Source organism: Pinus tabuliformis, chromosome 7, assembly GCF_031772625.1.
Source record: "Pinus tabuliformis cultivar Carrire ecotype Pingquan chromosome 7, CPIR1, whole genome shotgun sequence".
Taxonomy (NCBI): domain Eukaryota; kingdom Viridiplantae; phylum Streptophyta; class Pinopsida; order Pinales; family Pinaceae; genus Pinus; species Pinus tabuliformis.
This window is the reverse complement of record NC_142293.1, coordinates 1,520,821,077-1,520,837,850: the sequence shown is the minus strand read 5'-3', so window position 1 is coordinate 1,520,837,850 and position 16,774 is coordinate 1,520,821,077. Positions and strand designations below refer to the sequence as shown.

At 34.2% G+C, this 16,774-nt stretch overlaps 2 protein-coding genes across 2 annotated transcripts; both read right to left on the bottom strand.

The window, feature by feature from the left end:
- Positions 1–4,238: 4,238 nt before the first annotated feature.
- Positions 4,239–5,527, bottom strand: LOC149253626 (small ribosomal subunit protein uS14-like). Its single transcript, XM_089456875.1, has 3 exons — positions 5,395–5,527; positions 5,116–5,215; positions 4,239–4,670 (listed from the first exon to the last, which is right to left on the bottom strand). Exons 1-3 carry the CDS (start codon positions 5,442–5,444, stop codon positions 4,662–4,664), a joined length of 159 nt encoding a protein of 52 aa, XP_089313001.1. The 5' UTR covers positions 5,445–5,527; the 3' UTR covers positions 4,239–4,661.
- Positions 5,528–13,629: 8,102 nt separating this feature from the next.
- LOC149253625 (small ribosomal subunit protein uS14-like) lies at positions 13,630–14,608 on the bottom strand. The gene is made up of 3 exons (XM_089456874.1): positions 14,414–14,608; positions 14,136–14,235; positions 13,630–13,691 (listed from the first exon to the last, which is right to left on the bottom strand). The coding sequence occupies exons 1-3, from the start codon at positions 14,461–14,463 to the stop codon at positions 13,683–13,685; spliced, it is 159 nt and encodes a 52-aa protein (XP_089313000.1). The 5' UTR covers positions 14,464–14,608; the 3' UTR covers positions 13,630–13,682.
- Between the last annotated feature and the right edge of the window lie 2,166 nt (positions 14,609–16,774).

Sequence of the window (16,774 nt, the reverse complement as noted above, 5' to 3'; positions counted from 1 at the left end):
TTCGCATCATTAGATGCAAACAAACAATAACTCAGCACATCATCCTTGAAGAGTTTGGAGCTCAACCCTTTCAGCTTGAGACAGTCTTCAGTTTGGTCTCATTCTTTCATCGTGTCTGGAGATTTACAGACTCGATAAAGAGTGTGACCGTTACCTTTACTTGGCATATTGCTCTTCTGAGAATATTGCTCGTTCTACTCCCTCGGGCCGGGCTAGATGTTGGTTTACAGGAGTTTCAAATCTCTTAGATTCAGTGGGCATTCAATTGGATCGTCTCCCTCCTTTCTGATATTCCTTGGATGCTCTTGGTCACCTTCTACCTACTAGACAAGAGTTGAACAAGATCATCAGGGAGGACATCTACAAGAAGTTCGTCCAGGTCACCTGGGTCAATCCTCCAGGAGGGTTGCGCCCAAAGATGGCCTTCTATGCTGAGCACTTCTTGGAGTTGAGAGACAGGCTCATTATTCGACCCCAATATACGTTTCACCACTGGATGCATGCTCTTCACATTCCTCTAGGCCAGTTCAGAGTAGGTTCTCATAGACTTCAGGTAGAGACGGACCACCAAATTGATAAGCCAGACAAAATCTGTCAGGTATGTCATTTACAGGAAGTAGAGACTGAGGTGCACTTCATTTTTGGATGCCCTATCTACTACGAGATCAGAGGAAGGTTCCATTGCTTGTTCAGAGACTCTCAGACCCTCACAAACTTTTTCAGGTATCCCGATCAGAGATGTTTGGCCCTATATATGCAGGAGGCTCTTAGGTTCTGAGCACATATTCTTCAGCCTCCCATTAGACCAGACCCCACATAGAGGATCACGACATTTTTCAGGGTACTACCTTCAGACAGGGGCACAAAGAGAACAATTGATACCGTTTCATATCCAGACTCTAGACTAGTGAGGATCCGTGGGACCTCACCCCGCCACACGAGACCCCAACAACTAAACCGTCTCAGATTCGTCCTTGGGAGATGGACTAGGTCCTCCAGAACTCAGTAGTGCACAAAATCCCCCAGACAATGAGTTAGTGGACAATCCGTACCTCCCATTGACCCTTCATCAAGTCAACAAACTTTGTGGAATTTTTTCCAGTGCTCTTCAGTCAGTCTCGGATGTTAAGAGAGATGGCTTTGATCCTCTTCGTCAGGGCATTCCGCACATTGTATATTTTATGTTCCTGCATTGTACCTTTTATATTCATGTATTATATTTTTTTTTATAGGAGACCGTTTGGTTCTCCCACATTTTATGGACATCATTGTACTCAACAGTCCCTTTGACCTACTTTGTAGTCATTAGTTGGACATAAATATAATTATTTTATCTTATCTTATCTTAACTCTGGTTCTAACGAACCCTGAGCTTTTCCTTGTACAATTAATATACACAAAAAAAACCAAGATTTTAAAAAAAATTTGACAAATTTTGAGAAATCTAGGTTGCAGTTGTCATGCTTAGGGATTTTGGGCGTCCCAGGGGTTTTTGGTGGTGATAAATCCATTGTCACCATAAAAAAAATGATTTAAAAATTCCTATGGTTGGTTATAGTTTTTGAAACAAAAAGTAGCCTGATTTTGGGGAAAAATGGCTTTGCTGGCAAAATTGTGGCCTCCAAGACAATGCCCAAAAAAATTACAACATGAAATGGTCATGCTTGATGTCCATTATTCCTTCTCCTTATAATGACCAAAAAGAGCGTTGTTTACCTAATCCACAACTTCACCCAAAATTTATGGCTGGAATCCATTCAAATATTCTTCCAGAAATCTGATTATGAGAATATTTAAATAATTTTTTAATAAATTCAACATCATCAAAAACTCCTGAAATACAGAAATCTTAAAAACTCCTGAAATACCAAAATCTTAAAAACTTAAGAACTGTAACCCCACTTTCTCAAAATCATGTCAGAATACCAAAATCCTCGGCTGTAACCCATTTTCCAAATCAAAATTTCGAACCCGTTTAGACCCCCACCAAAAAGTAATTGTCATAATTGAAGGGCGGGCTTTTCCCACGGCTGAATGGAAGAACCCGCGGGCTTTTCCCACGCTTGAATGGAAGGATCTGCACGCACTTGCTAATAAGACAAATTTTCAAGGTATCTACGGGAAACAGTCACATGCTCTACCATCCCATTCACAAATCCTGTCAACATAAATTGCCCAAAACTCAGTCCATTATGGAACTTTTTCATTTCTTTCTCAGTTGGTTTGGACTTCTTCCCCGCATGGAAACTAATTGAAGCTTTGCTTTTGATTGTATTCAAGTTCCGAAGCTGTTTCTACCATAATAACATGTGATAATTCTCTGCAACGTAGCATTGAATTGTTATGTATCCCAAATCCGTTTTCAAGTTAATAAAAATATATTTTTCTTACCAGAAAACCAACGAAGAGAACATGTGATAACAACCAGAGATTTTTTTTTACAAATTTCAGGTCTTTAAAAATCTTTTTTTCGACAAGAAAACCAACGAAGAGAACATGTGATAACAACCAAACTTCTTCAGGAATTTGAAGCGTGTTGAAATGTATCAGGATCCTTACTCTAAATAACTTATTAGAAGAATTAAAACCCTCCCACCACTAAATTTGTTGACTCATCTGCCCCTAAAATTTGGAGACTGACTAAACTCCCATCAGAACTAAAAAGGGTTGGATTAAAAAATCCCTGATACTAGTTTTGTCACTTCTCAGGCATACAAAAAGACTAAACTGGGAAACTAAATTTGGATAAACATTCTTCAATCCCATCTGAAATAAACCATGATAAAGCCTTATTACTCCACACTAGACGAGACTAATCATAGATTTAGTCCATAACGACCAGAGAAAAGGGGGTTAAAACATGTAGACTGCAAACCCCATTAAACCAAACTGTCAATCGCATCTAAAATAGGCCATTAGACTCTAATTAAACCACACTGACGAGATTAACTTGCAGGCAGGAGTAAATTTTCAAACTAGTAACATTGAGATGGGGCAGTTTGTCAAAACTCTGAGGTAATTCGGGCAAATCGAACCCAAGCCAAGGCTGGGATAACATGTTAAGATTTTCCATGAGATTTTCCATTACATCAGAAACAGTAGGCATTAGTAAATTTTCATACTAAAGTTTCAAACTAGTAACATTGAGATAGGGGCAGTCAGTCAAACACACGTTCTGAGGTAATTCGGGCAAATCGAACGATAACATGTTGAGATTAGATTTTCCATTACATCAGAAACAGTAGATTAGCATTAGTAAACTTTCAAACGAGTAAGATTAAGTTGAATGGATAATCAGTCCCATGTTTCTAGAATAGCAGTTATGAATAACAATTAGTCCAAACAATCGATTCCAAAAGTGCAGCAGTTAGTGCAATAGAAACAGAGTAAAACATTCAGATTACAAATCCCAGAGGCAGCACACTCCAGAGTCAGTGGTTCAATCACACTGCTTGCCATTCCCTTACACGTTATTGAAAAAACAGGTTGGTAAGCAGATTTCCACGCAAAAGATAACTAGCAAAAGAAAGAAAGACAAACAAAGAATCCATACAAGCAATAAAAGGTTTAACTTAGTCAAATGTGACGTGGTTTGTATTCCCAACTCACACGTCTGTAGGTTTAGCTTAGTCAAATGTGATGTGGTTTGTATTCCCAACTCACATATCAGTAGGTTTAACTTAGTCAAATGTAATGTGTTCTGTCTTCTTAACTCAGAAATCGGTTAGTTTTAAAAAGTTGGTCTTGCCAACTGAGAGATCAGTTAATTTTACAAAGGTTTGTCTTCCCAACTCAGAGATCAGTCAGTTTTAAAAAACAAACAGGTTGGTAAGCAAATTTACACGAAACAAAAAATAACCTGCAAATTACAAAAGAAAGAACGACATGCAGAGAACTCAAACAAGCAATAAGAGGTTTAACTTAGTCAAATGTGGTTCGTCTTCTTAACTTAGAGATCAGTAAGGGACAAAGTAGTGTTCAGTTCCTTTCTGAATCTCTAGCAGCCAAGTTGATCTAGAGGTTAAGTACTTCAGACAACGCCCTCTAGCAAATGGGTCAATGGGTATTTTAAAATTTTACCCCAGTCCCAAACCATCATGCAATGCTCACGAACTTAAAGAACATTTTTAAAGGTCTGAGTCTGATTTCTAATAATATTTTGAGATGCAACATATGGGAAGACTACATAGATCTTTGCCAAGAAATGATAAGCTACATTTTTACAACAAAGGATCTGAAAGTTCCTTCCTTAGGCAGGACACCATACGACAAGAGCACCCAACACTGCAACAAGAACACCCAACACTAAACCCTTCCAGAGGTGAACATGTTACATATGAGGATGAAACACACATTACTTTTCTTAATGATGAGGCTCAACCAAACTGTACATTGAACACAAGGCTTAACCAAGCTGTACATTGAACACAAGCTTAATCATTAGCCTCAACCAAGCTATACATTGAACACAAGTTGTACAATAAACACAAGGTTTAACCAAGCTGTACATTAAACACAAGCTTAATCATTAGGGTGAACCATGTACATTAAACAGGATATATATATGAATATGAATATGAGACATTCATAGTGAAAGAACTTCCCAAATAGAAAAAGATATACTGCCAATTCTGCAGAACCTTTGTTGTTGAACTCATCAATTACCGATACTGCACAAAAACCCAATTGCTGAATTAAAATAATTTTCAATTAAACAAAAAAAATTCTTTGTCATAATTTCACATTTTTTCAATAGCATCATGCAAAATATTTCAGTATAGCATCATACAAAATAAAAATATGGACTGGTGTCTATGGGCAACTCAATTCACAATCCCTATCATAATATCAAATTCAATTGCTTTATGAAGTATGATGTAAATTATCAGAGTTAACTGTGTATGAAGTATGATGTAAACTATCAAATTAAAAAATATATATAACCAAAATCTAACACCCATAATATAATTTAGAGTCCAGAATCTAACACCCATGATATAGTTTAGATTTAGAGTCCAGACAGTGGAGACACCAAATGCACTATTCTGACATGTGAAAAAAATAGAAGAGGTTGTAACATGGAAATATAAAGAAGTCCAACAGAAAAATATATACCTTAACAAAGCCAATGTCTTTGGTATAAGCCCGAAAGCACTGTCGACATAACATCAGACCATATTTCCTAATCAACCCATGTGAGTTCCCACACACCCGACTGATACAAAAGTCACAGAGAATCCATGGCGAAATGCATATTATGCAGTTAGGGCCACTATATCGAATCTAACAAGTGTGGATAATTCAATTGATTAATGAAATGAAGAATGTAGCGAATGATCATGTTGCGAGACTTTATTTTCAAATTTTGAAATTTCCATCACTATTCATCCATACCAGATGCGGCGTGTCTTGGGATGAGAATTCCAGACTGTAGAGTGACCCATCTTCGATACAATAGCACCAAATTCGACCTCACGACCTCTATAATTTGTGAAAGTTGAAACCCCCAAGGTAGATGGAGGGTATGAGCGCAAAGTCACTTAGTCCGAGGCTCATTTTTTATTGTTTTATTTGATGAATCTTAATTGATACGTGTCGAGGACTTCATTAATAAGATGACACGTCCATTATCACTGTAAAACAACCAATATAATAACCGAACTAGCATTCAAAAGAATGACAAATTGATGAATCAATCCAATGAAAAGTTGAAAACCACAGTAATTGAGAAATAAAAACACAGAAAAATTACTGCAATCCAGACCGTCGATGGATCAGTGTGGCAGAAGGGCTCCAGACAGATGCTGCAGGCATCTTCACATGCTTCTTCTTGTATGCCTCCTTCCACAAAGGCGGCACCAATTTATTTTTATGGTCACTTGTAAATACTTTATATTCTTTGCGAATGCTGCAAACCAGAAGCTATAACACTTCCACTCATTGGCATCATCCAAAGATTTTATCCAAAAGCTAGAGCACTTCCACTCATTGGCAATGGCAGGGACTTGCTGCATCGAAGCTTCTCTTGTTAATCATATGATGATTATTGGTTGAATCTTGTCTGCAGACTTTCGCTGTGACATGGAACCACTAGAACTTGGGATGCTATGATCAGGTGATTTTGCAACATGTGGTTTTTGTTATTATTATCTATTTATCTATCTATTTTTCTTTTTTAATTGTGTAACAAGTGACTTTATCTCCTAGATTTTTAATTTTGTAATGAGTAACTTCATCTCATAAAAGTGGAAGAAAAATGAGATAATAGAGATGAGCAAGTACAAGCCTTCTCTTTGGGGAAAGGGCTAAAGTGAAACTCTTTTGGGAAAGGGCTAAAGTGAAACGGTTGATTTCAGAATTTTAAAATCAACAACTCCTTCACGTGCTTAAGCTAAAGTGAAATTGTTGTAGAGATGAGCAAGTACAAGCCTTCTCTTTTGGGAAAGGGCTAAAGTGAAACGGTTGATTTCAGAATTTTAAAATCAACAACTCCTTCACGTGCTTAAGCTAAAGTGAAATTGTTGATTTTAAAGTTTTAAGCTCAACAATTTCTTCACATACTTAATTATCAATAATAAAAGAGTATTTATGTTTTTTAGTTAGGCAATCTTGATTGAAGAATAATTTATCCACTAATTAAATACTATTACCAAGATTTCCCGAAAGGTCACTGCCCCTTAAACCCTCATGAGATTTGAGTATTTATTTAGTAGAAATAAGTCATCACCACTATGTGGGCTTTCAATTTTTTATGTGCATTGAAGGTGGATAATCCTTTACACGTTAAGCATTTTGTAGTTCTTTTTAATATTTTAAATTAATGATGGTCTCTCATGATGTGTGAGTGGCAATGTAAATTTAGAAAACAGAAACAACAACACTGTAATTTGGAGGGATTCTTAGAAATATTTACCCAATAAATTTGAAGATGGTTTAAAAAGATTAAATGTGGAAAAATGAATTAGCTTTTTGATAATATAAATTTTATTTATAAATTAGTTGATTTTAACTATGTGAATTAATTGAATGCTCATTTCCATGCAAACTATAATGCATTAATTAGCAAAATATTTTCTTAATAGAATATCGTTACAAAAATTTGTAGAGTTAAAAAAACATATTGTTGTTGTGGATATATATATATATATATATATATATATATATATATATATATATATATATATATGTCATTATATACTTGAAATTATATAATTACAAAAGTCATTATATACGTGAAATTACAAGACTTTTTGTTAGTGCAACCATATAATTTTTAATGTTTGTAGATTTGTGGGGTGGGTTCTCAGATTGAGATGTCAGAATTTCTTTCACATTAGATATATTTGAATGTCGATGTTTCGAGTCTACCACAAGACCTATTGTAAAGACTAAAGTTGAGAAAAACATAAAAACGTCAAAAGTAAAACAAAGACTGAGAAAAACAAGACAAAGGTCTAGAAAAACATAAAAGAGTAAAAAATATAAATACCAAAATTACAAAAAAAATTGACCAACAAATTTTTAATTAATTTTTTTTAATTAGATATTTATTTATTTCATATATGTTAATATTTCAATACCTATCTTTTTTATATATTTTATTTAATAAATTAATATATTTGAAACAATATATTAATACATTTAATTAATTAAATATATTAATATAATCAAATATATTAATAACATCAAATGTTATTTATTTTTATTTTTATTTTAACATTAATATACTTTTTACATATTAATAGTGATATACATATTAATAGTTGAAATTAACCTATTATGTCCTATTTAATAAATTAATATATTTAATTAAAAATATATTAATACATTTTAAATTAATTAAATATATTAATTATTATATTTTATATAACACATATATTTTATCTAATTTTTAATTTAACATTTATTTATCTTATCTAATTTTTAATTTAACATTTATTTATTTCATATATATAAATAATTCAATGTAACTTATTATATTTTACTATTCATAAACCGGGATCTGCTTCATCTCCTCTTATCAGTCCAAATTCTGCTCGTAACATTACAGTGAGGAGAAAACATAATAGAGGCACTAGACATTTCCGTGGAAGATCTGTTGTCTCTTCCAGGAATTTGGACCATTCCCTGATTGATATTCCAATCATTGAACTATCTGACAATGGGCCCCTTGGAGCAAGATTGGCCTCTGATGGTCAGCCATGACTAGCATCATCTCAATGAATATTAGGGGTCTGGGGGCGAACCAGAAATTCCTAGCCCTAAAGAAGATTTTCACCTACAATCATCTTAATATTATCTTAATTTAGGAAACAATGCATTTTGCTGAGGATTCAATCAGATATTTTCGCCTTATGTTTTCCCAATGGCACATTGTCGCTACTGATGCAAATGGACTTTCTGGAGGACTTGTTATCCTTTGGAATCTAGTATGGATTGAAGCTAAAGCTTTTAAATGATTCGCTGGAATTCTTCTACTTGCAAACATTAGGGGTTTCTCAGGTTCTATTCATATCTTAAATCTTTATGCCCCTTTTAAGGATCGTCGTCCCTTCTGGAATAGATTTTTGTCTTCGAAGCTTTTGGAGTTAGATCTATTTCTCATGGGTGGGGACTTAAACTGTACATTGTGTGGGGACGAGGTTTAGGGAAGAGGAAGGAAGATGGATCCATTAGCGGGATGTATTAAAGAAGCCTTACTTCATCATAATTTGATAGATATTTTTCCCCAATCTATGGGACCTACATGGGATAATGGCAGAATTGGTTCCACTTTTTTGGCTAAAAGATTGGACATATTTTTGATCTCTGATAACCTCTTGGTCTGAATGGGTAGGCCTATTTCACATATTATAAACTGCTTCATATCTGATCATAGACATATTTCTTTATCTTGGGGCTATAGGAAATATAAGAAAGGTCTTCCTTATAAATTCAATAGAGTTTGGCTGGAGGACAAGGAGTTCAATGATCTTGTTAAAAAAAATTGGCATGATAGTTGCACAAATGAGATTTAATCTCCTTCTCAACATCTCTTGGATAATCTACGGGAACTAAAGGTTAAGGTTATTGCTTGGCAGAGGAATAAGCGAATTGGCAACAAAGTTGCTTTGAAAGAAATTCAAGATAGTCTGGATGAAATAGAAGGGGAATTTAAAAATGGCAACATATCTTTTTTGGTCCGCAATAAGATCCATGAACTAGAAAAGAAAAGGCACAATTTACTTGTAATAGAGGAAACTACATGGAGGCTAAAAAGCAGGGCATTATGGCTGAAAGAAGGAGATCGGAACACTAAGTTTTTCCATAGATTTGCAGATCATAGGAGAGATATTAATTCTATCTAGGAAATTTAGACTGATAGTGGGGACAAGCTTTTCTCACAAGAGGAAATCTCAATGGAAGCTGTGTCATATTTCAAAAATTTCTATAAAAGAAATGATAATAATAACTGTGAGGATATCTTATGGGGAATTGCTCCTTTCCCTTCCATGTTTAATGAGGAACAAAATAATTCCCTTTTCCAGCCTGTTTCTGAAAATGAACTATTAGAGGTAATGAAATCTTTTAAAAAAGATAAAAGTCTCGGCCTTGATGGCTGGACTATTGAATTTTATCTCCATTTCTTTGATCTTCTCAAGAAAGACATCCTGGGGATGGTGGAGGAGTCACAGATGAGAGGATTTTTTCATCCTCATTATACGTCAACATATATTGCCCTTATTCCCAAAAAGATGAAAGCAAATTCTTTTTCAGACTTCAGACCGATCTCTCTTTGCAATGCTATCTATAAAATTTCCTCTAAGATTATAGCTAATAGAATCCAAAACATCTTGTCAAATCATATATCTTTAGAACAACATGGTTTTATAAAGGATAGAAATATTATTGAGGCTGTGGTGAATACACAAGAGTGTCTACATTCTATGCATCTCAAAAAGATTAGTGCGGCCATTCTTCAATTAGATCTGAAGAAAGCATATGATAGCCTAGATTGGGGTTTCCTTAGATGCATTCTTTGTAAGATTGGCCTAAAATATGAATGCATTGAATGGATCATGGCCTGTGTAGAGAATGTGAATTTTGTTATCCTCATTAACAGTCTCCCCACAAATTATTTTGCTGTTGCTAGAGGACTTCTTCAGGGCTGTTCTCTAACTCCACTTCTATTTATCCTGGCCATGGACTCTCTTAGTCTTCATATTAATGGGGAGGTAAAAGAAAATAAATTCAAGCGTATCAGAATATGTCATGGATCTTATATTTCCCACAGTATTTTTGTTGACGTTATTATGATTTTTGGTATGATTTGTAGGATTTCTTGGTAATGCGTTCATGATATCCTAAGGAAATTTCAAAATGCTTCTGGAATCTACATCAATGAAGGAAAATCTTCTTTCTTTTCTGATGATGATGACAGGGAATCATTGGATTTTCTATCTGCTCTCTATAACATTGGTACCAAGTCTTTAAAGGAGGGTTTTAAATATCTGGGTTTTCATCTCAGACCTGCAAGTTATAAAAGTTTTGATTGGTTATGGCTAACAGAAAGGTTTTACAAGAGAATCGAAGGATGGGAGTTCAAATGTCTATCCATTGCAGGTAGGGAAGTGTTGGCTCAATGTGTTCTGGCTCAGATTACTGTATATTGGACCCACTTATTCTATTTCCCCTCTAGTATCATTGCCAATCTAAACAGGCTCATGGCAAATTTCATTTGGGGAGGTTGGCAATAAAAGCAAATATTATCTAAGCAGACTCTAAAAAATCTCTCTCCCTAAGATTCTAGGTGGTTGGGGTATTATGAATATAAGAAATTTTTGCAAGGCCCTCTTATGTAAATCATTCTCGAGGAGTATTAATGGGGATAGATTTTGGAGTGCTACTATCAGAAGGAAGTGCAGAATAAAGATCTCACCTTTTGGTATCGTGTTGGTACTATTGGGAAATTTTAGGGATCTGCTATCTGGAACAGCTTCCACAGAATTCAACCTCTCATACTTGAGAATTTATATTGGTATATCCATGATGGTAAAGATGTGCTCATCAGATATGATCATATTATTGGTGTGGGACAGGATTTTAGCTTCCTTCGATCTATTATCTCTGCTTTGCACAGATCACGAATCTTTTATTGGAATCAACTTATTGATGTCTGGCATGGGGCTTTTCCAATATGGAAAAACTTGCAGTCCTTGGGCATTAGTCAGGATTATGCTCAGTAGTGGGACAATATTATGATATCAATTAGGGGCTCTGGTATTTGTAATTCTGATGGAAAGGACCAACTTTCATGGAGAGGTGTTAAGTGTCAGGATGAATTAAAGGTCAAAGAGATTTATCTGGTTCCGGCAAGGTTGATGTCGAGTCCTTTTCAATACTATTTTCCTTCCTCTTTATGGAAAACAGGGGTGCCTTGCAAAATTATTCATTTTTCCTGGCTTGTATTCCATAATAAGATTTTAACTTGGGAGAACCTACAAAAAAGGAATTAGCACGGTCCAAGTATTTGCTTGCTTTGTAAAAATTGGAATGAGAACAATAATCATATCTTTCTTTATTGTAGCTATACCAATCAGTTGTGGAAGGAACTGGCAGCATATTTGGGTTTCCAACATATTGACCATACAGATTTTAAGGAGGCTATCAGCTGGAGGGGCTCGCAAAAAGTTGCTCATAGATTTATCCCTCTATTGCTAAGGCACTTCTCAGGCATACAAAAAGACTAAACTGGGAAACTAAATTTGGATAAACATTCTTCAATCCCATCTGAAATAAACCATGATAAAGCCTTATTACTCCACACTAGACGAGACTAATCATAGATTTAGTCCATAACGACCAGAGAAAAGGGGGTTAAAACATGTAGACTGCAAACCCCATTAAACCAAACTGTCAATCGCATCTAAAATAGGCCATTAGACTCTAATTAAACCACACTGACGAGATTAACTTGCAGGCATGAGTAAATTTTCAAACTAGTAACATTGAGATGGGGCAGTTTGTCAAAAACACTCTCTGAGCTAATTAGGGCAAATCGAACCCAAGCCAAGGCTGGGATAACATGTTGAGATTTTCCATTACATCAGAAACAGTAGGCGTTAGTAAACTTTCATACTAAATTTTCAAACTAGTAACGTTTTTCAAACTAGTAACGTTGAGATAGGGGCAGTCAGTCAAACACACGTTCTGAGGTAATTCGGGCAAATCGAACGATAACATGTTGAGATTAGATTTTCCATTACATCAGAAACATTAGATTAGCATTAGTAAACTTTCAAACGAGTAAGATTAAGTTGAATGGATAATCAGTCCCATGTTTCTAGAATAGCAGTTATGAATAACAATTAGTCCAAACAATCGATTCCAAAAGTGCAGCAGTTAGTGCAATAGAAACAGAGTAAAATATTCAGATTACAAATCCCAGAGGCAGCACACTCCAGAGTCAGTGGTTCAATCACACTGCTTGCCATTCCCTTACACGTTATTGAAAAAACAGGTTGGTAAGCAGATTTGCACACAAAAGATAACTAGCAAAAGAAAGAAAGACAAACAAAGAATCCATACAAGCAATAAAAGGTTTAACTTAGTCAAATGTGACGTGGTTTGTATTCCCAACTCACACGTCTGTAGGTTTAGCTTAGTCAAATGTGATGTGGTTTGTATTCCCAACTCACATATCAGTAGGTTTAACTTAGTCAAATGTAATGTGTTTTGTCTTCTTAACTCAGAAATCGGTTAGTTTTAAGAAGTTGGTCTTGCCAACTGAGAGATCAGTTAATTTTACAAAGGTTTGTCTTCCCAACTCAGAGATCAGTCAGTTTTAAAAAACAAACAGGTTGGTAAGCAAATTTACACAAAACAAAAAATAACCTGCAAATTACAAAAGAAAGAACGACATGCAGAGAACTCAAACAAGCAATAAGAGGTTTAACTTAGTCAAATGTGATGTGGTTCGTCTTCTTAACTTAGAGATCAGTAAGGGACAAAGTAGTGTTCAGTTCCTTTCTGAATCTCTAGCAGCCAAGTTGATCTAGAGGTTAAGTACTTCAGACAACGCCCTCTAGCAAATGGGTCAATGGGTCTTTTAAAATTTTACCCCAGTAATCCAAACCATCATGCAATGCTCATGAACTTCAAGAACATTTTTAGAGGTCCGAGTCTGATTTCTAATAATATTTTGAGATGCAACATATGGGAAGACTACATAGATCTTTGCCAAGAAATGATGAGCTACATTTTTGCAACAAAGGATCTGAAAGTTCCTTCCTTAGGCAGGACACCATACGACAAGAGCACCCAACACTGCAACAAGAACACCCAACACTAAACCCTTCCAGAGGTGAACATGTTACATATGAGGATGAAACACACATTACTTTTCTTAATGATGAGGCTCAACCAAACTGTACATTGAACACAAGGCTTAACCAAGCTGTACATTGAACACAAGCTTAATCATTAGGCTCAACAAAGCTATACATTGAACACAAGTTGTACAATAAACACAATGTTTAACCAAGCTGTACATTAAACACAAGCTTAATCATTAGGGTGAACCATGTACATTAAACAGGATATATATATGAATATGAATATGAGACATTCATAGTGAAAGAACTTCCCAAATAGAAAAAGATATACTGCCAATTCTGCAGCACCTTTGTTGTTGAACTCATCAATTACCGATACTGCACAAAAACCCAATTGCTGAATTAAAATAATTTTCAAATAAACAAAAAAATTCTTTGTCATAATTTCACATTTTTTCAATAGCATCATGCAAAATATTTCAGTATAGCATCATACAAAATAAAAATATGGACTGGTGTCTATGGGCAACTCAATTCACAATCCCTATCATAATATCAAATTCAATTGCTTTATGAAGTATGATGTAAATTATAAGAGTTAACTGTGTATGAAGTATGATGTAAACTATCAAATTAAAAAATATATATAACCAAAATCTAACACCCATAATATAATTTAGAGTCCAGAATCTAACACCCATGATATAGTTTAGATTTAGAGTCCAGACAGTGGAGACACCAAATGCACTATTCTGATATATGAAGAAAATAGAAGAGGTTGTAACATGGAAATATAAAGAAGTCCAACAGAAAAATATATACCTTAACAAAGCCAATGTCTTTGGTATAAGCCCGAAAGCACTGTCGACATAACATCAGACCATATTTCCTAATCAACCCATGTGAGTTCCCACACACCCGACTGATACAAAAGTCACAGAGAATCCATGGCGAAATGCATATTATGCAGTTAGGGCCACTATATAGAATCTAGCGAGTGCGGATAATTCAATTGATTAATGAAATGAAGAATGTAGTGAATGATCATGTTGCGAGACTTTATTTTCAATTATGAAATTTCCATCACTATTCATCCATACCAGATGCGGCGTGTCTTGGGATGAGAATTCCAGACTGTAGAGTGACCCATCTTCGATACAATAGCACCAAATTCGACCTCACGACCTCTATAATTTGTGAAAGTTGAAACCCCCAAGGTAGATGGAGGGTATGAGCGCAAAGTCAGTTAGTCCGAGGCTCATTTTTTATTGTTTTATTTGATGAATCTTAATTGATACGTGTCGAGGACTTCATTAATAAGATGACACGTCCATTATCACTGTAAAACAACCAATATAATAACCGAACTAGCATTCAAAAGAATGACAAATTGATGAATCAATCCAATGAAAAGTTGAAAACCACAGTAATTGAGAAATAAAAACACAGAAAAATTACTGCAATCCAGACCGTCGATGGATCAGTGTGGCAGAAGGGCTCCAGACAGATGCTGCAGGCATCTTCACATGCTTCTTCTTGTATGCCTCCTTCCACAAAGGCGGCACCAATTTATTTTTATGGTCACTTGTAAATACTTTATATTCTTTGCGAATGCTGCAAACCAGAAGCTATAACACTCCCACTCATTGGCATCATCCAAAGATTTTATCCAAAATCTAGAGCACTTCCATCATTGGCAATGGCAGGGACTCGCTGCATCGAAGCTTCTCTGGTTAATCATATGATCATTGGTTGAATCTTGTTTGATTACCTATGTCTGCATACTTTCGCTGTGACATGGAACCACTAGAGCTTGGGATGTTATGATCAGGTGATTTTGCAAAATGATCGTTGTTGTTATTATTATCTATCTTTTTTTTTCAATTTTGTAACGAGTGACTTTATCTCCTAGATTTTTAATTTTGTAATGAGTAACTTCATCATCTCCTAGATTTTTAATTTTGTAATGAGTAACTTCATCTCATAAAAGTAGAATAAAAGTGAGATAATAGAGATGAGCAAGTACAAGCCTTCTCCTTTGTGGAAGGGCTAAAGTGAAACTGTTGCCTTTGTGGAAGGGCTAAAGTGAAACTGTTGATTTCAGAGTTTTAAGATCAACAACTCCTTCACATACTTAAACTAAAGTGAAACTGTTGATTTTAAAGTTTTAAGTTCAACAATTTCTTCACATACTTAATTATCAATAATAAAAGAGTATTTATGTTTTTTTAGCTAGGCCTTGCTAGCCCCAATCTTGATTGAAGAATGCTTTATCCACTAATTAGATACTATCACCAAGATTTCCCGAAAGGTCACTGCCCCTAAAATCCTCATGAGATTTGAGAATTTATTTAGTAAAAATAAGTCATCATCACTATGTGGGCTTTCAATATTTGTATGTGTATTGATGGTGGATAATCCTTTACATGTTAAGCATTTTGTCATTTTTTTTAATATTTTTAAATTAATGATGGTCTCTCATGATGTGTGAGTGGCAATGTAAATTTAGGAAAACAACAACACTGTAATTTGGAGGGATTTTTAAAAATATTTACCCAATAAATTTGAAGATGGTTTAAAAAGATTAAATGTGAAATAAATTTGAAGATGGTTTAAAAAGATTAAATGTGAAAAAATGAATTAGCTTTTTTGATAACATAAATTTTATTTATAAATTAGTTGATTTTAACTATGTGAATTAACTGAATGCTAATTTCCATGCAAAATATAATGCGTTAATTAGCAAAATATTTGCTTAATAGAATATTGTTACAAAAATTTGTAGAGTTACAAAAAATATATTGTTGTTGTGGATATATATATATATATATATATATATATATATATATATATATATAAAATTACAGAAGTCATTATATACATGAAATTACAAGACTTTTTATTAGTGCAACCATATAATTTTTAATGTTTGTAGATTTGTGGGGTGGGTTCTCAGATTGAGATGTCAGAATTTCTTTCACAGTAGATATATTTGAATGTCGATGTTTCGAGTCTACCACAAGACCTATTGTAAAGACTAAAGTCGAGAAAAACATACAAACGTCAAAAGTAAGACAAAGACTAAGAAAAACAGGACAAAGGTCTAGAAAAACATAAAAGAGTAAAAAATATATAAATACCAAAATTACAAAAAAATTGGCCAACAAATTTTTAATAATTTTTTTTAATTAGATATTTATTTATTTCATATATGTTAATATTTCAATACCTATCTTTTTTATATATTTTAGTTAGTGAATTAATATATTTAAAACAATATATTAATACATTTAAGTAATTAAATATATTAATATAATCAAATATATTAATAACATCAAATGTTTATTTATTTTTATTTTTATTTTAACATTAATATACTTCTTACATATTAATAGCGATATACATGTTAATAGTTGAAAGTAACCTATTATGTCCTATTTAATAAATTAATATATTTAATT

What these genes read in the sequence shown, in the direction of transcription:
- LOC149253625 (XM_089456874.1), bottom strand. Translation starts at nt 14,463, where the DNA reads ATGGGTCACTCTACAGTCTGGAATTCTCATCCCAAGACACGCCGCATC. An exon ending in CCCAAGACACGCCGCATCTG is followed by an intron (nt 14,236 to 14,413) that starts GTATGGATGAAT and finishes CTTTTGTATCAG; the next exon opens with TCGGGTGTGTGGGAACTCAC.
- LOC149253626 (XM_089456875.1), bottom strand. Translation starts at nt 5,444, where the DNA reads ATGGGTCACTCTACAGTCTGGAATTCTCATCCCAAGACACGCCGCATC. An exon ending in CCCAAGACACGCCGCATCTG is followed by an intron (nt 5,216 to 5,394) that starts GTATGGATGAAT and finishes CTTTTGTATCAG; the next exon opens with TCGGGTGTGTGGGAACTCAC.